Source organism: Pleurodeles waltl, chromosome 3_1, assembly GCF_031143425.1.
Source record: "Pleurodeles waltl isolate 20211129_DDA chromosome 3_1, aPleWal1.hap1.20221129, whole genome shotgun sequence".
Taxonomy (NCBI): domain Eukaryota; kingdom Metazoa; phylum Chordata; class Amphibia; order Caudata; family Salamandridae; genus Pleurodeles; species Pleurodeles waltl.
Genome location: NC_090440.1, coordinates 31,614,049 through 31,638,932, shown reverse-complemented (window position 1 = coordinate 31,638,932; position 24,884 = coordinate 31,614,049). Strand labels below are relative to the sequence as shown.

Genomic DNA, 24,884 nt, shown 5'->3' with positions numbered 1-24,884 from the left:
TTTTTTTGTTTTACAGATGGGGAGCTACCCCTTGGGCAAGGGTCGCACCCCTGGAGGGGAAAATTGTATTGAGGCCAATTTTTGCTATGACAATCTGCCCCAAAGGGGGCAGACACCACTAGGCACCGGGGATTTTAGTTTTTTGCGCCAATGTCACGCAGGGGGAGCGACCCCTTAGCCAAGGGTCGTTCCCGGAGGAGGGGTGGGGGGGCAAATTTATTTCGCCTATTGTTATTAGGCCGATCTGCCGGGGGGACAGAAACCTCTAGGCACCAGGGCAAAAAAAATGTTTGTGTTTTTTTTTTGTTTGTTTGTTTTTTTAGAGATGGGGAGCGACCCATTAGACAAGGATCACTCCCGTGGGGGGGCAAATTGTATTTAGACCATTTAGATCGGCCGATTTTAGGTCAATCTGCCCCCAAGGGAGCAGAAACCACTAGGCACCACCGGGGATTTTTTTTTTGCGCCAATGTCACACAGAGGGAGCGACCCCGTAGGCAAGGTTCGCTCCCGGGGGGGGAGTTGAGAGGGTAGGGGGGCAAATTTGTTTTAGCCCATTTCTGCCCCCCTGGGGCCGGCTGAGCTAGAGGCCAAAATCCACAGGTAGGCACTATGCAAAAAACACCTCTTTTTTTCTGTGAAAAAATGTTATGTGTCCACGTTGTGTTTTGGGCCATTTCCTTTCGTGGGCGCTAGGCCTACCCACACAAGTGAGTTACCATTTTTATCGGGAGACTTGGGGGAACGCTGGGTGGAAGGAAATTTGTGGCTCCTCTCAGATTCCAGAACTTTCTGTCACCGAAATATGAGGAAAACGTGTTTTTTTAGCCAAATTTTGAGGTTTGCAAAGGATTCTGGGTAACAGAACCTGGTCAGAGCCCCACAAGTCACCCCATCTTGGATTCCCCTAGGTCTCTAGTTTTTAAAAATGCACAGGTTTGGTAGGTTTCCCTAGGTACCGGCTGAGCTAGAGGCCAAATCTACAGGTAGGCACTTTGCAAAAAACACTTCTGTTTTCTGTCAAAAAATGTGATGTGTCCACGTTGTGTTTTGGGGCATTTCCTGTCACGGGCGCTAGGCCTACCCACACAAGTGAGGTATCATTTTTATCGGGAGACTTGGGGGAACATAGAATAGCAAAACAAGTGTTTTTGCCCATTGTCTTTCTCTAAATTTGTTCCTTCCAAATATAAGAGAATGTGTAAAAAAGACGTCTTTTTGAGAAATGCCCTGTAATTCACATGCTAGTATGGTCACCTCGGAATTCAGAGATGTGCAAATAACCACTGCTCCTCAACACCTTATCTTGTGCCCATTTTGGAAATACAAAGGTTTTCTTGATAGCTATTTTTCACTCTTTATATTTCAGCAAATGAATTGCTGTATACCAGGTATAGAATGAAAACCCACTGCAGGGTGCAGCGCATTTATTGGCTCTGGGTACCTAGGGTTCTTGATGAACATACAAGCCCTATATATCCCCGCAACCAGAAGAGTCCAGCAGACGTAAAGGTATATTGCTTTCAAACATCTGACATTGCAAGAAAAAGTTACAGAGTAAAACGTAGAGAAAAATTGCTGGTTTTTTTCACCCCAATTTCATTTTTTTTTTTCCAGTTGTTATTTTCTGTAGGAAACCCTTGTAGGATCTACACAAATTACCCCTTGCTGAATTCAGAATTTCAACTACTTTTCAGAAATGTTGAGGTTTCTGGGATCCAGCATTGGTTTCACACCCATTTCTGTCACTGAGTGGAAGGAGGCTGAAAGCAAAAAAAATCGTAAAAATGGGGTATGTCCCAGTAAAATGCCAAATTTGTGTTGAAAAATTGGGTTTTCTGATTCAAGTCTGCCTGTTCCTGAAAGCTGGAAAGCTGGTGATTTTAGCACCGCAAACCCTTTGTTGATGCCATTTTCAGGGAAAAACCACAAGCCTTCTTCTGCAGCCACTTTTTCCAATTTTTTTGAAAAAAACAACATTTTCACTGTATTTTGGCTAATTTCTTGGCCTCCTTCAGGGGAACCCACAAAGTCTGGGTACCTATAGAATCCCTAGGATGTTGGAAAAAAAGGACACAAATTTGGCTTAGCTAGCTTATATGGACAAAAGGTTATGAGGGCCTAAGCGCGAACTGCCCCAAATAGCCAAAAAAAGGCCTGGCACAGGAGGGGGAAAATGCCTGGCAGCGAAGGGGTTAAAAGCCCCCAAAGAGATGGTCTGAGATACTTTTTCAATAAAGTCTTGGAACAGCTGTAAGGCTGTCCCATAGATCTATTACAACCTTTGAAGCAGCGTGATAAGGAACACAGTGTTGAACGCTGCGGACAAGACTAAAGGCACAAGCATAGATGAAGTGTTGACATCCAGAGAGTGTCTTATGGAGTTTGTAACAGCTACCAAGTCTGTCTCAGTGCTATGTGCCGATCTAACCCCAGATTGTGATGGATCCGGTATCTTGTTGTATTCAAGGTAGGCTAATAGCTGTTTATTTATTAGACCTTCCAGCAGCTTGCCTAGTAATAGAAGCAGGAAAATGGGCCGATAGCTTGAGGTAATTTTAGAGGCAACATTAGCCTTTTTTTAACAGGCATAACCTGCTTGGATTTCCAGGTCTGGGGAATTTTTCCTGTGTCTATAGATAGATTGAACAGTGATCTGATTGTGATAGCAGTCTGACTAAAGAGTAGCACTGAGATCTTTGGTGGGCATGGATCCGAAGGGGCCTAGGATATAGCTTTTTCTAGAGCTCTTTTATTTGCTCAAGTGTGAAAGCATCAGATGTTTCCAGGCTAAATCCACCATCAGGTGGGGGAGAGTTAAAGGTAATCTTTTTATTTGCCTGGTCCAGGGGGCTGGTAATATTCTGGTAAACTATCTTGATTTTGGCCTCAAAAAATCTGCAAGAGAGTCACATAATTCCTGCGAGATCTGAATTGACTGATAACAAGCCTGAGAATTAATGAAAAAAGACTTTAAAGAGCTCTTTAGATGAATTACCAATCTGACTAATTTGGTTGGTGTATGACTTTTACCAGCTAGTCTGTTGTTTGGATGATATCTGGTAAGCAAAACTTTATATGCTTCTTTGAACTTTTGGTCTACAATGCATGAGGTGTTTCTCTTACAATATGTTTATCTCACCAGGTATGCTTTCAGTGGCAATAATGGACCAACCATTGTCCCCAAGCCAAATCCTAACACGCCTATAGGACAAAGAGATGGACTGAGCAACCTGGACATTGCTAAAATTAACACCCTGTACCAGTGTGGTAAGGAATGTATCTGTTCACAAATATTGTGAGTTAACAGAGGAGTTTTTATCATTCTTTCAGTCATCTTCCTGTACAACTCTAACATTTTTCAGATTATATGATTCCAAAATTCTCCTTTCCAGGGTAGGCTCCACAAGATTGTCCACCACAAAAGTAGAGGAATTTGCACCAAATGGCCTGAAAATAACGGTCACTAAAAGTAATGTAGCGCCCAAATAGTATACTGTAATTTTGCCTAATGCTCAGAAAACTCTGGCAACCATCCTCTGTACTTTTCACTTTTGGTGTCCCATCCCGCTCCTTCACATGTCCTGCTATTCGCTGTGAACAGTTTATATTATTGCTTTCACCAAGCCATCTTTATTACCATTAGTAAATCAAGAGGTAGCTGAAGCCATCAACTTCCATCATATCCTGAACACCAGCACATAATCTTATTATGTCTCTTAATGAAGAACACAGTTGGAATTAAAAGAGGAAATATTGTTGGCTGAAGTAGGAGCCTGTAGAGTCTCTGACAGAATGTGTAGCAATGCAGTGAACACTACAATCTTCAGCATCTAATTAGTCACAGCATAAATATCCAACCACATGATAAGATCAATCACAAAAGAGCACCCATTAACAATATACAACTCAACCACCAAATAGGACCTAATCACAAGACAGAACACAGGCACATGATAATCTCAATCACAAGAGAGCACCCTTTCACAATTTGCAACTCAACCATCAATTAAAACCTAATCAAAAGACAGTACCCAAGCACATGGCAAAAGCAATCACAAGACAGAACCCAAGCACACAAAAAAGAACAATCACAAGGCAGAGCCCAACCATATGATAAATCAATCACAAGAGATGGAACTCAACCACAAAAAAGGAACTAATCACAAGAAAGAACCCAAGCACATGATAAAATCACAAGAAAGCGCCCATTCGCAATCTAGAACTCAACCACAAAAAAATACCTAATCGCAAGACATAACCCAAGTACATAAAAAAATCAATCACAAGAGAGTGCCCATTCACAAAATAGGACCTAATCACAAGACAGAGCCCAATCATATGTTAAATCAAAGAGAGCTCCCATTCACAGTGTACAATTCAGCCACAAAATAGGACCTAATCACAAGACAGAACCCAAGCACATGATAAAATCACAAGACGCACAGACACAATATAGAACTCAACCACAACAAATGACCTAATCACAAGACATAAACCAATCACATGATAAAATCAATCACAAGAAAGTGCCCATTCACAATCTACAGCTCAACCACAAAATAGTACTTAATCACAAGATAGAACCGAAGCACATGGTAAAATCCCAAGAGAGTGCTCATTCACAAAAAACCACAACTCAACCACAAAGAAGGGCCTAGTCACAAGACAGAACCTAAGCACATAATAAAATCAGTCACAAGACAGCATCCAAACACACAAAAAAACAACCACAAGACACAACATGATGCATTAGTTACAACCATTCACAATATGGAACTCAACCACATATTATGATCTAATCACAAGGTAGAACATTATCACAGCATACAATCAAGTCACAACGTACTGCCCAATTATATCATAGAACCTAATCACAAGGGAAAATTCAATAACACAAAATCCAATCTCTTCTTGTCTAATAATGAAGGGAGATTCTAGATTGTAGTCTCATCTCTAAAGTTCTTCTCTCGAAATAGCTATCAAGACTGCAGAAATTTCAAACATTTGTGGCAGGGACTAAGATCGGCCCCCATAGGTTTTAGCCAATGGCAGCCAAAGCTAAATCTGCTTCCAAGCACCATATTTCACACACCTTATCTTACATGTCCTTTTAGCTCAGGTGTTCTATCTGAATCTTCCCTCCCAAACAGTTTTTATAATCCCTGCATTTAGACAGGTGGACAGTTAGATCCGTCATAGTGCACAGTTACAATTTTCAGAATTCCTTAACCCTGCTCAAAAAAGATTATCTGCTTTTTCAAATTAACAAAAAACATGGCTTTTTTGACAAGGAATTACTCTACTATGTTTTGGCTTGTCTTTCTTGATGTCCACTATAAGAGTGCCAAACACCTTATGTGTGGGACAATTTTCTAGCCATTTATAGCTGACCATTTAGCTAGATAGAGGCTGTGGATGGGCAAAAATTGAGACCAGGGGTCAGCCCTGGAATGTCATTGTGGGATAAAGGGTGAGTGAGAGTACCTCTACTACCACTGTTGTTTTCATGACTCTATGTCCCGGGACTTGTGCCACTTTCTATTTGTTTACTTTTTATTTTGATGCTAGTGAGGGCCCCTGGCACAGGAAACCTGAAATCAGAACTCAGATGCCTTATGTCCATATAAATTGTAAATAGCCAAATCTTAAACTTTTTCCTAAAGAACATACAATCACTTGCTCTATGGAGAGCAACAGGAACAGAATTCCATATATTATCCACTTGGTAAGCAATGATAAGTGCACGCTGGCCAACAGTGTAGTAGGAGTGTCATGGGTCCTTGTGCAAACAAGGAAATGTGGTCCCTGACCACTTTTTACACAGTAAATTACAACAATATAGTCCAGATCTAGTGATGCCCTCTGGCCATTAGGCCCCACTGCATCATTGATAGCTACGTCCCTGGCATTGTTATTAAATAATCAGAACATCACAAAGATGAACTGTCGAAGAGCGAGGAGAGCAGGAGGGAGTGTACCATCTGAAAATCTGACTATGAAGAAAAGGGCTTTGTTATGAAGAGATTTCAGATAAATACAAATAGTCCTAAAAATGGTATGTTTGCTAGTGGGCAAACCATTGCAAGTTCCGTAGTTGTCCAGAGATTGGCGATACCCTAAGCCAGTGGTTCCCAAACTTTGACTTCTGTGGACCCCCATTTTATCCTTACTGGAACCCGGGGACCCCCACTGAATCATTATTGGAATCTGGGGACCTCCCACTGAGTCATTACTGAAAGCTGGGGACCTAATCTGTTAATAATTTTTAATTTTCTAAGAAGTCGCGCACCCCCTGAGGAGGGTTCACGGACCCCCTAGGGTCCCTGGACCACAGGTTGGGAACCACTGCCCGTAGCCACTTACTCAAAAGAAGTGCTATTTGTATTTTGGGATCAGTTGGAGAGGGTGGGTTGTATTCTGGGGAAGTCCTAAGTACGGGATGTTGGTGTGATCCAGAAGAGACACAACCACACTTCTAGGAAGTAGAAGTGAGAGCTCTCATAAAGAAATGGGAAAACCTTATCAGAAATTCTAGATGAAAGAAGGAGGATGAGACCGTAATGGTCTTGTTTTAAAGGTTATCTTGTCATCAAAGTAAACCCCCACATCTTTGTAGTTCTCCATGGAGTAAGACAATGTCCTAAGCTAATCAGGCCATGAGAATGAATTTCAGACAGTTACGAGCCATCCAAATTTAAAACAAGTGTGAGTCGACTATGGAAATTTCTACTAGCCACAGGTGGTCTGAATTCCCATGCGACTTCACAATCTGCTGGGTGTGATCCACATAACATATTGAAGCCAGATTAAATGAATGGAGAAATCCGGCCAGAGAGGAAACATAAAGATTAAACCGGGATTAAGGTGGGTAGGCACATCACTGGTGAACTGTTTAGAAGAGGAACAAGAGTTGGACATATCCACCTTTAGTGATTTGCTAAGGAGATCCAGGTTAATGGTGCCCCACAGATGTCTATCCCATCTACACTGTCTGGCTGAGGCAGCAGAGTGATCAAGAGTGCAGGGGGAAGCAATGCCACCTTGATCCAATATCATGGATTGGTCCACATGCAACTTCCATGCCGTGGTGCGCCAAAACCCATCTTGAGCGGAACCTAACAGGTCATTCTCTAAAATGAAAAACAGATGTTGGGCTGTACCTTTCCCTGACCATCACATTGAAAGGCAGCAGTGAGATCTATCTGTAGTGGAGTTGAGGTATCTACTGGTGGTATCTTTGATGGAGGGATAGCAAAATGTTCTTACATTCCCTAAGGATCAACGTTGACTTGAAGGCTATAATAATCAAACAGCACAGGTAGGGAGCGATGCTAGGAGCTAACTTTAGGGTCCTCGCGGGACAAGGGTCGCCCAGAGACATAGATTTAAATTAACGTTCTATGTACTCATTGAGGTGGTGTGCCAAAATGTTGCCTGCTAATGGCACTTTCAAAGCAAAACCACCCAAGCCCCTCTACCGAGTGAAGAGACCATTTCCACCTCGGTCGGCTATGTATGCACAGTCTCGATATTTGTCGTTCAGATCTCGTCCACTCCACTGGGCGATGGAGGGCAATCCATGAAACTAGAGAGGCAGGTGAAGGCCAATGAAATAATGCAGATGTGTCTGGGGCTGAGTTTGCTGACATCCTTCTTTCATTTGTTTCTATAACTCTCTGCAAGAATGGGAAGATAAACTATTCTGAAAGTCTTACTTCAGCGTATGTCTAGGAAGGAAACATCATATTTAATCTACCTTGAGGATATTTTGCCAAGCTCTTTTAGGAAAAAATGTAGGTGTCTCTGAGGAAACATGCGAGTTGTTGACGGTTGGATATACAGGGAAGCCCCGGGATAACTTTGGTGACAGCCATACACTCTTTCCTCCTGCCCCAAGAACTCTACTAAGGATATGAAAGTATCCAGATGCTTCTCCAAGTGGGGGTTAATGCTTCATACAGCAGCCCTTGTCTCTCCTCGTTAATGCCCAAAATGATGTAATTTCCCATGGGACAATCGACTCTCACCCACTGCAGTACATGCCTGGAAAGTGACACTCCATGCAGCATGACAAGTCTCAGCAGAGATGTCCTTGTTGTAGTCATAGGAATCGAAGCCCTCTCAAAAGAGAATCACTTCTCTCTGGAAAAGAGGGTATTAGGAGGGGAAGAACATGCGTCTCATTAGAAGGGGAAGAGGAGCATGGTCGCCATCTTAGAGAGGCTGTTGTAATCCAAAAACACACCCCAGCAGGTGAGGTAGTAACTGCTGCTCAGACAAAAACCCAGATACACCCAGTCATGTTTGGGATATAGCTGTCCAGATTCTTCATCGTCCCTAAAAAGACACTCCCATCTTGATGTCACTTCCTCAGATGTGACTTCCGGTGACGCTGCTGTCTTTTCCAACAGCTGGATCAAAGTTTGAGCAAACACATCCTTAATAAAATAAATACTAAACCCACTTTTCTGTAAATGCAGGTTCACTCTTGTAACCTGTTTTTGGGAGTAAAAGTTAATAGGAGGAGACAGCATATTCAACTTTGACGTTACCTCATTTGATAGTGTTTTATTAATGATTATTGTGCACTGCTGTGGGTTCCATAACATTAATTATCATTTACTTTAATTGTTTCCCTTCAACATAATAATATTTAGTATGGTAGAATCCCAAAAATGTAATTTAAATAGAGTACACATTGAAACAGCTGCCAGCTGAACCAAGCTGCTCTGGGTGTGGCAGGGTGGGTTTGATCCATTATCATCTGGAGCAAAGCTGTAAAGCGCTACTGATGGGAGACACAGACAATGATTAAATGTCCCGACTTATTGCTTTCAGGTATCTACAGCACTCTGCTCACTACCCAGAGGGGCACAGTGATGTCCACCAACAAACCTTCTTCGTATCCAAACAACGCCAAATGCATGTACCTCATCAGAGTCCCAGTGTATAAGGTAAGACCTTCTGGGCGCATCAAATGATTTTGTTAAGACCTTGGGCTTGTTAAAACAAAAAAACTCAAAAGAAAGTAAAGCAATCATCACATGTAATTTTATAAAGTCTGCTGGCTTGTGACTTGTCAGTATGATAGGTGGGAAGGGCATTGTTTAAATAAATTCTCTTTCAAGAGCACGGGGGGGGAGAACAATGCCAGTCCTAGAGCGCTTATCTTCAGTGGTAACAGGCCTACATATATCTCAAGAAAGCCCATCAGAATCTCACCAACAAATATCTGCAGGCAGCCACAGGAACCTTCACAAACATAGTTCCCCATATCATATTTTATATGTGATTTGAGACCTCCAGAAAGGCCTCAAGACAAGGACTATCACAAACCTAGTAAGTAAGTAAGTATGAGGTTGCCTGTCGGCATCTTGGCACTAGCTTCCAGGCAGAACCCTCTCAAGAAAAAAGGGGACCTTTTAGCTGAGGAAGAAACAAGTCAGGTTTTCAACTGCTTCCTGAATTGTACTAGGACTGGCTGGACTCTAAGATGGCTAGAAAGTGACCTCCACCATTTTCAAGACGACTGGGAAAAGTGCCTACCTCCTCATTGTGCTTTTTTTTTCAAAACAGCCTGCACCAACCTTGTGAAGAGCTTTATGGGCCCAGCATAGGGCAGAGATCAGGGAGTATCCTCAGAACCTGAACTGCCGCATTTTGAAGGGTTTGAAGTTTTGTTAGTAGGCGCTGTGGGGAACTCATATACAGAGCATCACAATATTCTCGTCTTAAAATGACTAGGGCCACAATAACTGTTTTCTGAAGCTCTGTATGAATAAAAGGAAAGATTTTTCACAAAATTCTCAAAATTCATGAAAAAACATGAAGATGTAACCTGATTAATATGGTCAGTGAAGCACAGTTTTTCGTCAAAAAGGCTCTTTGGACTGGTAGAGGAAGGGCACCGAGATTGAAAGGCTACCAGGCACTATTCCGAAAGGAGGTGTCACTGCCAAATAAGAGTACCTAGGTTTTTTCAGGATTAATTTAAAGATTTCTTTTTTGCAGCTGACTGACAATGTTACTCATGCAGTTGTTAAGCTGTCTGGCCACCTTTTCAATCTTAGATGAGAGCGACACTATCTGAGTGTCACTGGCGTAAGATATAACCCGAGAATCCACAGAAATAGATCAATTTAATCAGAGGGGTGACATAAACGTTAAAAAGAGTAGGGCTTAAAAAAGATCCTTGATGGACCCATGAAACACACAAGATCTATTGCCAGCTTAGATCCTCGGAAATCTCACGAGAACTATCACCAACATAGACCTCCAAAAATCCCACAGGTCTCTCACCAACATATACTTCCAGTAAAAAACATCAGAATTATTACTAATAGATATCTGTACAAACGCACAAGACCTCCAGAATTTCCACTAGAAATACCACCGACAGTGACCTCCAAAAACCCCACAGGGCTGTTTCCAAAGTAGGCTTCGGAAGGTCTCTAAGAACTATCAACCTAAATCTCCTTAAATCCAACAGAAAACCCACCAAAACTATCACAACATGGACCTCCAGAAAGCCCACATGGCTATAATCAACATAGACTTCCAAAAAGCCCACAAGAACTTCCTGAGCACCAACAAGATCTTTCACCAACATAGATCTCCAGAAAGCCCAGCTGCAATGGGCATGCAAGACCGATGCAGGTCTGAGAACTTCAGCAGTGTACAATTCAATATCAGGTTGATATTTGCAAACTTGTGCAGGTTGTAGCAGGCAGTATACAGTGAATTCAGGCACCTGCAGGTGCAATATAGATATAGAGATTACCATCAGATATGTGGAGATCTCGAACTATGGCAGGCCTCTTCTGACCCAGAGGAGTGGCAAGTGGCCTGTCAAAGTCTAAATCTCCCCACTACTCATGATTGGCCAACTGTATTTGGCACAATATTTCACAACCATGATACCAGAGGGTTGTCAGTTCCAAGACACAACTGGAATCGACTGGAACTTTCATCATGGCACTTCATGATAATTAAAAATGTTACCACAGGATCCAACAAAAACCTTAAGTATTTGGTCAAATAATGTTCCAGCTGAGGATAGTATAGGTAACAGTGAACTCCCTTAACTTAAATGCATGGGGATTTGCTCCCGAAAGAGTAATGTAGGCTGTAGTGACAAGCAGTTAAAATTACGTGCACTGAAGACCATACTAAGTTTTGGGACCACAAGCCCAAAGCCTTAAATTTAGATGAAAGTCTGTCTTCTGATGTGAAGCGGGTCTCTGTCACCATACTTTTATTTGGATCACTGGATGACATTCATGACTACCTAGTAGATGCACAGCTATAATTTGAACATGCTCCAAATATATTAAAACATGTTTTACTATAATTCTAATTATAATCTGTATACCCTGTACATAGTTACACAAACGTATAGTGTTGTACTTAGCTTATTTGCCTTTAAACCTTATGGAGTTATGGGTATTATTGAAAATTGTGGGATATTGTCTCAAGTTCCCATTTATGTACTTGTTTTATACTTGAAATAGACAAGCTAAATTTAAGTTTTGGAGAAAGGGCTTCTGTTAGATCAATTATTAAGTAAGTGTTTTATTTAAACCACATGAGATTATGTGAGATAGCTGTCACATGACCTTGATAAAGCCAATTAATGTAGTTGAAATGCTGGTTGAACACTGGCTGATGCCATGAAGTAGAATGCAGTTGGTAGCACCCTTGTTCACTTTAGAGGAAAAATGAAGAATAAACTGGTTTTGTATTTTTGCACACTGACTTCTAGGTCTAAATATGTTTGCAAGACTGGATGATTGATTGACAAAGTGGAATGTAAGGCACCTTGGCTACAGTATTTTGTGTTCTCAGAGTCCAGGGAGGGTCTGAGAAGTTACGGTAAGGAGATAAAGGGGGTACATGGACAGACTTTATCAAAAAAGAATCTGTGTATTACTTGAACAAATCAAGCTATATAAAAATTACTTTTCCAGTGTTATATGATCAACGGAAGCCAAGCAGTAAGGAGGTTGCCCTTCTGATTTTAAAAACTTCATTTTCAGGTTTTCCTGCAGTTTGATGCCTTTGATCTCCAGTCTTCCCCAAACTGCTCTTCAGACTACCTTACTATTTATGATGGCAATAACAAGGCATCCCCAGTCTTACTCCGCAAAGCGTGTGGGACCAGACAGCTCCCGCCCTTCACCTCTACCGGAAAAGAGATGCTGCTGGAGTTTGTGACGGACGGCTCCATCACCGCAAATGGTTTCAGGGCCTCCTATGACAATGGTATGATCCTTGGTGTCAGGCTGCTCTCAGAAAGGGGAGGGAAGAACGCAGAGTCCTACTTCAGCAATGGTACAGTCCGAGGTGTCTGGCCACTCTAAGTCAGGCAAGGGGGAATGCAGAGGCCTTTGCCTGGCTTCGAAGTAGGTGGATCCATAGATTTGTCTTCATCATATCACTACTGGCATATTTCTAGTTGCTGTTTTGCATGCTAGGTGCCTAGAGCCTGCATTGACACAAGCACAAGACGGCATATTAGCAGGACCCCGCTTATTTGTCAGCAGCTCCACTTGCACAGTCAAGGCACGTAGGTCTATTTTCCTATGCTCTCTGTGAGATATTTTTTTTTTTAGGTTGAACCTAATGAGTGTTAACGCGTCCTGTCTTAAATAATTAATTAGTCTGGGACTTGTTTTAGGCCAATGAATCTTTTGACCCTGATTGAAGACACCTTTGGACGAGACAATTAATCAACATAGCAATCAATAGATCAATAATGTTATCAATATTCACTATAACAAATTGACTCAATTTGTATAATGGCATAAGTGAGAATCAAATCACACCAAGACCTTTCAGTCATGAAAACCCACAAAATATTTTGTAAGATTTATATAATTTATTCCCTATTGATTACACGCTACAAGCAAGTTTATTAATCTCAAAATCAAAAACCACATCAACACTGTTATAATATGACAACTCGAATAAGATTTCATCAAAGCAAAATCATAAACAGAACAAAGCACGACGTCAACATGGGTTATTCTCAGCAGAGTATCATTAGCGCATTATTCAACAAAGCATAGATTCAGTCATTTGTCTATTTGCGTCCGTTTAGTGAATTCCTTAACTAACCTCGAATCAGGATTAGCATGTTGGGCTTCATGCAAAACAATTTAGCAACATAAATTTAGAAAACATCTAACTATGGTATCTATCAAAAGGTAGCAGTTGGTACCTAGAAAGGAAAGGCAAACAGACAATTACAATTTCATCATCATATAGTTACCCTCCGTAATGGGTCAGCATACAAGTCAGTCTTCGTCCTCAGGACATCAGTTGATTCGCCATCAGCGAAGGAACACAGCAAAGTTCGGCAAGACGGGTAATAAGAGACACTTGCCTCATAAGGAGAAAAGTACGAATCGGCAAGGCAAAACACGGATGGTTTGAAGAATTTAACCGCAAAGTCTTTAAGACAGAGTGGCAAAGTGTCTAGGCAATAGTAAAGGCACGTAATGGCTATGGCATAAGATGGCTGATTTCTCCTGGTGTCAAAAGATTATATTGTTGTACAGTCCCCCAATTTCCAATTGGGCAAGTTTTGGTGCATCATTATCTCCATCAAATAGTCCAACGGTCACCCCATTAGAGCTTTCCACTTTTGACAGTTCTCACGCAGCTCATTGGTTCCTGGGATTGACGCCTCCAACGGGTAGAATGTCAGGTGAGGAATAAGTGACATTTGTTACTCAAGTCAGTAGTCCCATTGTCTTCCCTAGTCTAAATTACCTTGTACCTGTTGCGAATAACACTGTTGAGCTCCACAAGAATGTCTCCTTGAGCAAGTCCGGTTCTCATGAGAAAATTTACTGCGGTTACACACACATCTCTAACTCCTGGAAAAGTAAAGCTTCACGTCCTTCAAGAAACATTACATTGCACTTTAAAAAACGCAGTTAATATGAAACCGGACAGCTAGGCCCCAACTATGCTAACTAAGGCTTAGTGGTTAATTAGCAAAACTTTAACACATAACTCCTAATACTAATACAAAATCATACATTAGTACATTAATAATTCATTATTAGTCAATTTCATTAATCATCGTATACGTTGGTGGCCACTCCTGTGGGCACATTTCATACACACACGTTAACGTTTACATTTTCTATGCGATTTTGCTAAGCATCATATTGCAAGCTTCTCATGTTAATTATTAGATTTTCATCACGCTCCATCATAAGCAACGCATGCCCTGCCAGTTGCGAGACACATTGTGGAGCCCGCCCATTACTTTTTATTGGTTGGCTCTCCATGTCACTTTTATTTGCCTACTTCTTGTTTGTGTCCCAGCATGTCAATCTTCTGTTTGTCCCTCCCATGGAGCACTGCTTCTTTACAGTCTGATTGACTGCCATTTCAGATTCCACGGTTTGGTTTTCAAGCACTACTTTTTTACTTTGTGTGAAGCACTCCATTAGTGTGTACGTTTTCAAGCTGCCTGCCTCATGCAGTTTCCTCCCTGTACTCCCTGCTTCCCTCAGTTTTCCAACTGCTCTTCTCACCTTCCTACCTCTTCTGCTTCCTCGTGTCTTCTCCCCACTGCTGCTCCTGTGTTGCTTCCCCCTGACTGCTGTGTTGCTTTTACTCTCGCCCTCCCCCCTTTGAGTTTGTATCCACTCCTGTGTTACCCAGACGCTGCACACCCTCTCCTGCATTGCTTCGCTGTTCCCCCCCAAGACTGCATATCGCATTGGCTCCCTTCACCAAAAAATGATTTTGTCTGTTGTATTTCCTTTTTAGTCACCAATCATCTCATGCGGGTTGAGGACCATCAAAGTGACATGGACGGGCGCATCAAAGGCTTTTGTTTTTTTTCTTTTAACTTTAGCCATTATGTTGTGAGGCATGGCTAAAAACTACTGGCACAAAGGCAAGATCTATTGGGTTTGCCAATGCTTGTTTCATAGGTGATCACGATTTGGCACACACAAACACATACCCAGGATCCACACATGCATATGCTGACACCGGTACATACACACCGAGACCCACACTTACATAATACGAACACACACGCATGCCCACACATAAACTTCTTAACTGTCATGAGCCATCCATTTATAAAGCAAATGTGTTTGTGGTCATGTGCATGAGAGATCTCAAGCATATATAATTTGTGTGGCTCAAAAGGTTAAGTATAATATGTGGAGCACACAGAGTTACATTAGTGCATACTGAGGAGGACAGAAATTTGTGGGATATTGAGTGAACCTTTCTAGAAAGCGCATGAAAGCAACATTTTATGACCTGAAAGACCAAAATCGAGGATATAAGTGTGAGAGAGAACAATCCTATATGCTGTGAATTAGTCAAGGCGAGATATCCTGCCAAGTGGTGTCACACAAATTTCTTATTCTTACAAGGTAACATGTAAGGCTATTAGTTTGACCCAAGCAGCAAGAGGTTTCCCTAGAGAAATACACTGCACTGTATTGCAAGAGTTCTATAGCACTTAATACCCCTATGTAGGGTGCTCAAGTTCTTCCCTAAATGGGTAGCAAGCTTCACTGTGTAGGGTGTGTGGCTGGAAGTGCGGTGTTTTGCTTTGATCCTTTATAGTAAGTATTTCTGTGGAATCCATTTTGATTCAGGTTCCATTTTGTGACCCTGAATAGGAGCAAGAATGCAGAACGTGCACTGGCCTCTTGCCCTTTACGTGAGCTTGAACTGTCTATAACACTGCTGTCACCATAAGGTCTTGAGAAATGATGTCACAAATGTACGTCTCCAACTGTTGCTATGCTGATGTCATAAATCAATGCCCGTGTACGGTTAAAGGCGGTAATCTGATTGATGATTGGATAAATGATTGGACAGCACCTACAGTTTCAAAGAACAGCTGTCTCTCATTGGCTGTGTGTAATTTGTGCAGTATGTATTGTAATCTATAAAACCACATCTTAACAGATAGGGCTTTAACCAGTAAGCCCGGACACAGATGAAGAGAAATGTGTTGCAGTCATCGACAGTTACAGCAAACACAAAATGGGATTATTGTGTGTAACCCGGCAAAACTGCAACCAGGAAAATAGGGAAATACATTTTGGCACTGAAAGGAACCAAAGACAACCCTTCAGCTTCTTCGGATGACTAATGAGCTGAACATAAGACCTTGATAGCTATTTCTTAACAAAAGGTGTAATCCATTATATACATTGGGAATATATTCTGATGCAAATATGTACTTCTCATGATACATAGGGGCTTAATTACAAGCTCCTAGCACCACTGTTACGTCATTTCTTCTGACGCAGCTGTGGCGCTAAACAGTCCCATATAGTGAGCCACATTTGCAAACTGGTGCAATGGGACCATTGCACCAGTTTGTAAAGCCAGGTATAATGTATGCAAGGTAGGAGTTCCCACATAAAAAGCCAAGCAGAACTGTGGCAGTGAATTTTACAACATTTTGATTGCATCGTTCTGAGACTTCACTGCGTCAGAATTTTAATGGCTGCTCAGAGCAGGTGTTAACTGATGCAGGACTTTTTAACTCGAGAGCCTCCTGGGCATTGCTGGAGCAACATCATTTTTTTTATGCTAGTCCAGCAATGCGTGACTTTAGGCTACGGATGCGTCAGAATTTCTTATGCATCTGTGAAAACGTGAGCCAGGGAGTTCTATATTGTAAATACAGCGCATCCATGTCATTGTTAGGGGAGCGCAGGGCAGCGCAAGCATTCTGATGCATCAGAGTCGATGCGTCAGATCCTCGTAAATGAGGCCCATTGTTCGTTATAGTTTTTTCTTCAATCAAACACTCCATTTCTGCAGTTGTAAAACTGAGCAAAGTATTTGCACACATTTGGTCACACACAACTAATGACCAAAGTAGGAGGCATGGCAACTTTAGACAAAACATAGCTTAAATAGGGCATTTTATGCTGTCTACCTACAGAATTTGTAAAAGGTATTTGCTGGTGCTTTTATGAAATGCCGGGTCTATTAGCCAATTTTATGTACGTTTTATCTTAATACTTGCATATTTAATATGTACGCGCTTTACCAGAGCTGTTGCCGACCTCCTTGTAAATATTTTTGTGATGATTAGTGCTGCTACAATGTGTAAATATAAATTATAGCTGACTCAGCGACAAGTTTTATCGTGAAATTGTTTGTTTTAAACTGTTTCGAATTCTCTTTTATGGCCATAATGTGGCCGAATTAGGCTTTTATGATGATGATAAAATAGAGCACAAGTTTGTAGACCTTCTCATCAGGCCTCAGCCACTGCAGAGATCAAAAACAACAAATGGTAAAACAGGAAACATGGGGAGGGAACACTGCTAAATAGATGGACTAACTCATGCTGCTGAAAGGTGACAGGTACATCCTGTATTCTGGGTAGTGGTCACCCCGAGACTGGTCACATACTATCAGGAGTGTGATTATGAGTAGCTGCTCATTTTGAGTGGTGATAAAACTGGCACGACTATTAATAGAAACAAACAAGTTCCCTATTTTAAGCAATGATTGAGCTGCCTGGTAATTGGCAACATGTAGATTCTCATTTTTGAGCAATCATCAGGTTGAGCACATTGGGAAATCTCCAATTATTGGAGCAGTGATGGAATGGGGATGGGGTTGCAATCATGGGAACATGATCCCCTATTCTGGACAGTGGTCAAGCAGGGATAGGCTGGTTATGGGTAGCTGACATTTTATCCGTATTGAGCAGTGGCAGTGGTGAGACAGACTAGTGATAGGCCAGAGAGAGATTCTCTATTGTGAGCAGTGATGGAGCTAAGTTAGGCTGGTCAAGTGCCGGAGGGAGGTTCCATTCATGGGTAGTAATCAAGTGATCCAGCAGAGATAGTCTGGTGATGGACAACCAACAGATCTTCTATTTGGAGGTGTGATGGAAAAGAAAAGCTGCTGAAGGGCCTCAGACAAATGCCATGTTTTGGTCTTCAGTGCTAGTCTATTTGTGTGCTTTCTACAGAGTTATGTGTAGTAACTCAAAGCACCAGTTCCTTCACATGATGTTTTTGTTTCTTTCTCAGTGGTCTGCGGCTACACATTTACCAGCTCTCCGGGAACCGTCTCATCTCCAAATTTCCCTAATAATTACTCAAACAACATGAACTGCAGCTTCTACATCGTCGCTCCAGACGGATACAAGGTGAGCTCCCCCACTAATAAGGTTTAATCCTGCACTGAGAAGTGGGGCACCGCAATAATCCATATTCAGACACACCATAAAACCTTCCAGAACTTTTCGTGCACAGTTACTTTATATCTTCTCAATACTGGTGTTGGAAACTTGTATGTTCTCTTCATCTGGAACTAAAAACAACATGAGAATGAGAAACGTTACTGGAGGGAAACAGTAGCAACAAAGGTATTTTGGGCCAGATTTAGGAAGCCCCATGCACCACCTTGCGCCATATGAGTGTCATTCTTCTGACTCTAATATGGTTTTAGGTTTCCAAAAATGCTGCGCCATATTTACAAAGTGGCACACTACACACATTGCTCATCTTTATAAGGCCTTACGCCACCTTATGCCTGCGCCAGGCATAATGCATGCAAAGGGGGCATTCCGTCGTTAGGAGGCCCAGAAAAATGGCGTAGTGGAATCTATGAGATTCCACTGCACCATTTCTAGTGTAATTTTCAACCCATGTTAAAATGAGTCTCTTACTGTTTTCAATGGGCCTCCTTTCACTTTGAAGGATCATCATTTTTGACCATAGTTCCCTAACGTGCGCCGTGGTGTGCAGTATCGTAAATACAGAACAAACATGGTGTTAGGGGGGCGCGATGGGGCACAAGAAAAGTGGAGCATCAGGACACAATGTGCCACTTTCCATAAATATGGCCCTTAGTGTTTTTAAGAAATTACCAAGAACAACCGTAGATACCGGGCAAAGTAATGGTTGTATGCCAGAATATTGGTAGGAAAAATAATGTGTTCTAAATGTAATTTACAAAATGTTCTATTTGGTGTAGATTTTCTATTATTAACTTCAATAGGGTGGTATTTTAGTAAACAATATTTAGGACACTCTCTTTCTGGCAGTCCATATTTTGGTTGCATTATTCCGGTTCCATGGTAGATGCATGGTAGAAGCATGGTAGAGGTATGGTAGCTGCATGGTAGAAGCATGGTAGATAAATAGTAGATGCATGGTCGAAGCATGGTAGATGCATGGCAGAAGCATGGTAATGCATGGTAGATGCACTGTAGAAGCATGATAGAAGCATGGTAGAAGCATGGTAGAAGCTTGGGAACAACAAGGCTCGATGCGGTTTCAGCATTTATGGCTAACTGTAGGTACTGTCTACTGTGAACCTTCAGGAGTGACTCCTCAATTAAAAGGCAAATGTATCCAGAGGCCAGAGAGCACTCTACCCCACTTTGTTTTATTATAGATCTCTACAGGAGAGCACATAGGAAGAATCCTTTACTCCTAGTCTTTTGACACACTTTCTATGTCACACAAGTGTGCCACAATTTGGGATAATTGAGCATCACTTAGTGTCAAGCTATGTCTTGGTAAATTTTTTTGTTTGAAGTTTGAGAACTTTTAGCACATTTGTGTTTTGCTTGACATGGAGGCAACTCCTTTCTAAATACAAGGACAATTATTTTGAAAGCACAGATTCAATTTGTGACATCTACCTAATTCAGCATTCGGAAAACAGAATCAGTGAATTGATTCTGAATGTAGAAAATTAGTGAATTAGTCGAGTTTCGCCCCTTTCTTGCTGTTTGCACTTTTGAATAAAAAATGAGAGCCATTTCTCAGTTCTGATAAAAACATGTCTTTATTGAAAAATGACTCGTGCATGGATGTTGGGTTTTATTCCCCTAGCCCTCTTGTACTGTCTCCCTGTCTGTCCTTCTGCTGCCTTCCCATATGATAATTTTCCATGGATGCTCGGATTGTGCCAGCATGTCTGTCCATAAATTCCAGTAAGTTTAAAACTCCATTGCTTTTAATGTGACTCAAACATCAGATTCAAAGCAGCACCACCATTTGGTTCTTTCTCATTAAAGTGTGGTAAAACTATACAAAACATGGGATACAGAGAGCAGCCCACAGTATTAATCTCAGCTACCATAAGTCTGTGGTGGGGAAAGGAGATCTTCAATAACTAGACACAAAGGGGCCCCTTAGCACCCCCCTACCGTCACCATGTGTGCACCGTATTTAAAGTACGGCGCACCGTGGCGCAGGGTCAGCCGCAATAGTGTCATTTTTTATGATGCTACTGATGTACTCTGCAGGAGTAGCACCAAAATATTGGTGCTACTCCTGCAGAGTACATAGGGGCCCATTCTAAAAAAAATTGAAGACTTCGTTTAATGCCTGCTCTTGAGTGCCTTAATAAATGGTGCAAGGAAATCTTATAGATTTCCTTACGCCATTTTTCTGGCTCCGCTTATGGCACAGACATAATGTAGCGCAAAGGGTTACAGAGTGGTGCAATGCATGCATTGTACCACTCTGTAAATATGGCGCGGGGATTTTGGCCTTGTTGGGCCACATTAGCATCAAAATTAATTACGTTAATGTGGTGCAAGGCGGTGCTATGGGCCTATAAATATGCCCCAAAATGTGCACCTCCCTCCCAAGAGCATCCAACTTACAAACCATTTAACGAACTGCGCACACAGAATTGTACAGTGTAAACTAGCACAAACCCCCAATCTCCATAGCTCTGGGATACCTTTGAATTAAAATTTTTGATATATGCAACAAGCATGAACGCAGATATTTGGCAATGGCAGTAAATGCTAGAGCAGTCGTGGTGGGAGAACTGAAAGGGGTACACTTCAGATGCCGTTCAAAGGAAGGCGTTGACGTATAACTTCACTGTGGACGTGCCAATACTATCAGTGAAATACCATCAAAACCAAACAAACTACTGTTGATACCAAAAGTGGCCTGGTCCTGAACTCTTTGTAGGATCCGCTATTGGCAGGGCACAGTTGAGCAGAGAAGGTTGACGCACAGTGCTTCTTCCCATGTGTTCCACCGCCTTCTGCTGGCAGGACAGGGATGGTTTTCACGGTCCATCACATGCTTCTTAATGCTTATGTCACACTGTATCCCCTGGTAGAACATACATTAACAGAGACTGACATGAAGAGCTGACATATTTCTTCTTTATGTCACACACAGGTATCTTTGACGTTCACCTCCTTTGACGTTGAGGATGATGTAAACTGCTATTTCGACTCCTTGTCTATTTTCAATGGTGCCAAGCTCACCTCCCCGCTTGTGGACATATACTGCGGATCTAAAATAGTCCCAACAGTGACCTCCACCAGAAGCTCCCTGCTACTCCAGTTCCAGAGTGATACATCAGAGACCCTGAAGGGATTCCAGGCCACCTACACCTTTGGTAAGTTTACCTCTGCCTGCTAAATTCACCCTTTGGCTGTCCATCACACTTCAGTGATGCATTGGTTCTTCTTCCACAATATGTGGAGGACTACCCGGGAGGCCATGGCACATACCCTGGGTTACTGTGGAAGGCATCAGCCTGTGTGCTCCTTATGCTACAGACAGATGTCATGCAGCAGTAATTGCTCGAAAGCAGCCAAGGATAGAACATTGGCCGGTCTACAATTATGACATGTACCATGCTCAATGATGCACTGTAATTAAGAGGGCTGTATTGTATTTTGAATAAATGAAACAAGATCTCTATGAGCCTATCAGAAGCTGATGGAGGTCATGTGTTTCAAAAACAGTTCAGCAAATGAACTTGAAGTTGCCCCTGGCCCATGAGTCTCAATCCATGACAAGCGCAAGCTAGACCAGTGCAAGGACAATTGAGCGGATATGTTGTGCAATCCTCTGAGAGTACCAAGCTTGAGCAGAGTGGAACACACATATGACATTAATCATATATTCAGCTATCATTGTCAGGTTAAGGCACTGTGGGAACACTGCGGCAACCAGAATGGTGGTGTTATCATAGAGATTGTATGAGAGGGCTCACCCATGAGTAAAGTAGCTCATTAACCCCTTCCAGACTTACATCCTTTTAGCATTAGGATTGTGCAGGAGGCTCGTCTCTCAATCCTTGATCATGATCAGGGAGAAGTGAGTTACTCTCCATGACCACTGAAGGTTTCAGCTGCACCTCTGGTCTGTGACCCCCGCTCTTAGCTCCTGTTCCTCCTGGCAATCGTTTATTCCTTTGGCAACTTGTGTTCCTTTAGCAATCTTTTGTCATCCCTCACTTTAAGACTACAAACGAAAGCTGTAAACCTTAGCACTGTTCACTGTGAACCAGGACCTTTTCCCACCTTTATATCCAAACACATTCAAGTCTTTCACATGCTTGGCTTAATACAGTGTTAGCAGCCAGTCCCTCCTTCTTGCCTAATATTGTTTCAGGATGGGAAAGTGCTCCATGTTCTGCTCTGGGTGAATACTGGCAAGAAAAAATATTTGAGCTTTGTCAAGGCTTGTTTAGGTCTGAGGGCGCACTCATGTGAGTGGACATTACAGAGCATTATGGAGACGAGCATGTGACAAGCAGGAATATTCCAGGTACAGTGAACAAGGTTGAAGGAGCCAGGGAGACTAAGTTTGGGTCAAAAAGCTCTGGTTGGATTAGTCTAGATTACTTAGATTTTTCTACGCAAGGTGTCACACAAATACCCCCCATGTACAGACTTCAACCCTCTCTTCTGAATGCCAGTCTCCACTAACCTATTCTGTGCTCACATTTCTTTTCATGTTCTTGTTTGCAGTGAAAGCCTAACCCATAAGAAGATGAGGTGCTGCAGGCTCATGGAAAGTCTGGCTTCACAAAGTGACCCATTCGAAGGACTCGCTTGGTTCAGTGGCGTGCTGCTGGCTAGAAGTGATTGGCTGAAGTTCCTGTCCTTCAGTTCTTGTTTCTCTCCCCTACTTAGGTTGCATATGTGATCTTTGGGGATCTCTGCTCCTTCATTTTTCAGGTTTAATCAGATAAGGCACTATTGGTGGGGTGAGGAGCACTGTTTGTGGCTGTTCTTTTCATTTAATGTAACATGAACTGTGAAGCATTGTACACTAAGAAGTGTCATATTGAAATTAAAAATTTAAATTTATATACCATGGGGTGCTTATTTTCCAATTTAACATTCTGACAACACACAGTAAAGTGTGATGAAATGCAGTTATCTCTGGGCAGACGGCTCTGCTGCTCTCATTGTCCAGTGCCAGTGTCTGAAGGATCCCATGAATGATCAGTCAGCTGGCACCACCGCCTCTATGTCCCAGGCTCAGTCCTGTCGTACAGGGCCAGGCTGTACCTCTGCCCACTACTCTATAGTGCTTGGAAACACACATGGTAAAGTGATGAACTGGTGCACCAGCTGCAGATGCAGTTGGTGCTGTTTACTGGAATGGGTGATGCTATTAATTCATGGCTGCTGTCAGCTTGGCATGGACATTGTGTCTGTTGAGGAGATGTTTGAGCTCCATCATAACTTCTTCCACTGTTGAACAAATATTGGAAAAGCTAACAGGTCTTGCCTAGGCAAACTATTGGCTGTACTGCATCAGTAGAAAGCTCTTGCCGATGCTATGCAGCATTGGGCAAAAAAAAAGAGGCACGATGATGCTCCGCTCATGGCTCCCACATTATACTGCTAGCCCACACATGTGTAATGTTGAATGCATGCTTATTTGGCACTATATATGTGCATGTCAGGAGACTGACATGACTGCCATTTTCTTTGTATGCGGAGCAGTCTGGCAGAAAACTACAACCCAAAAAAATAAACCAGCATTTGCAATGCAGTAGGTCTCGCATTTTCTTGAGTTAGGGCTATTGGCATTGTAAATTCAGAACTGGACTTTTCTTGCCATATAAATTGGACACCCTGCCTCATAGGTTTGTCTTTTCCTGCCATATTTTGGTGGTCACGGGTGGCTACTGACATCAGAAATCATAAGTCCTTGAGGAGAGACACGAAGATGACAGCACTACCTCGGAGAGATGAGATGACTGCACTACTTCGAGTTATGTAAACGTCTGAACAGAAATTGGACAATAAGGCTGAAAAAGTATTTTCTTTTTATGTTAACAGAATAAAAAGTCTTGCAAGCGTTCTTTCCTTGCATTTCAACAAAGCTCTAATGAAGTTAACAATAACAGAGCAGCATGAGAAGATTTATGGCCCCAATAAAGGAGATAAGCAATGCCCTGTGTGCAGATGTGTTTGGAGGGGACCTGGAGAGAGATACTCCAGATGCCAGCCTCTGCAAGCTTCACATCCTTGCTTCTAGGTTTAGCTCCATTCTACGAGAAAGGGCATATGGTGGCTTTCCTGAGCAGTGAGCTAAACGTTTAGGCACCGGGTGTTTCTTTCGTAAAACAAGCTTATTTTAATGTTCCATACACTTGCGCAAAAATAAGCTTACTTCAAGAAGAAATCAACGCATACGATGGGCTGTACTGAAAGAACATTAATCAAAAGACACTAGACAGCGGTAATATAACATTAAATAAAAAAAAAGCCCCAAAACTACCTTTTATTAAAGATTTAATGGTGGTGCAAATGTAAACAAGGACAGCACTGGAATAAAGCCAAACCAAATGTCAGCGACATGGGAGGAGGTGGGAGGAATGGAATGCTGCAATAAAACACAGGCAGCTTCCAGCCTAAAACACCCACAGTGAAAAGGTGCAATAAAGAAATGCCAAAGTAGTCCATCACAGCAACATATAAAGAAACTAAAGTGTACAGTAGTTGGTCACTGCTCTGAAAAAGAAAAAGGAGCAAGAAAAAGGCAATACTGACCACTAGCGAGCAAGAATGTTTAAAGGACACTGCAACCAACAAATGAAATTGCTTTAAGCCATAAGAAGTATAGTAA

At 42.1% G+C, this 24,884-nt stretch overlaps 1 protein-coding gene across 1 annotated transcript in view; it reads left to right on the top strand.

Moving 5' to 3' along the window:
• Positions 1–23,110, top strand: part of LOC138283725 (embryonic protein UVS.2-like) — a 103,236-nt gene extending 80,126 nt beyond the window's left edge. Inside the window, exons 8-13 of the mRNA XM_069221770.1 lie at positions 3,146–3,270; positions 8,842–8,957; positions 12,039–12,264; positions 18,054–18,172; positions 21,183–21,405; positions 22,769–23,110. Of these exons, the coding sequence (XP_069077871.1) occupies positions 3,146–3,270; positions 8,842–8,957; positions 12,039–12,264; positions 18,054–18,172; positions 21,183–21,405; positions 22,769–22,779 (820 nt within the window). The 3' untranslated portion in view covers positions 22,780–23,110. The remainder of the gene's footprint in view (positions 1–3,145; positions 3,271–8,841; positions 8,958–12,038; positions 12,265–18,053; positions 18,173–21,182; positions 21,406–22,768) is intronic.
• The last annotated feature ends 1,774 nt before the right edge of the window (positions 23,111–24,884 follow it).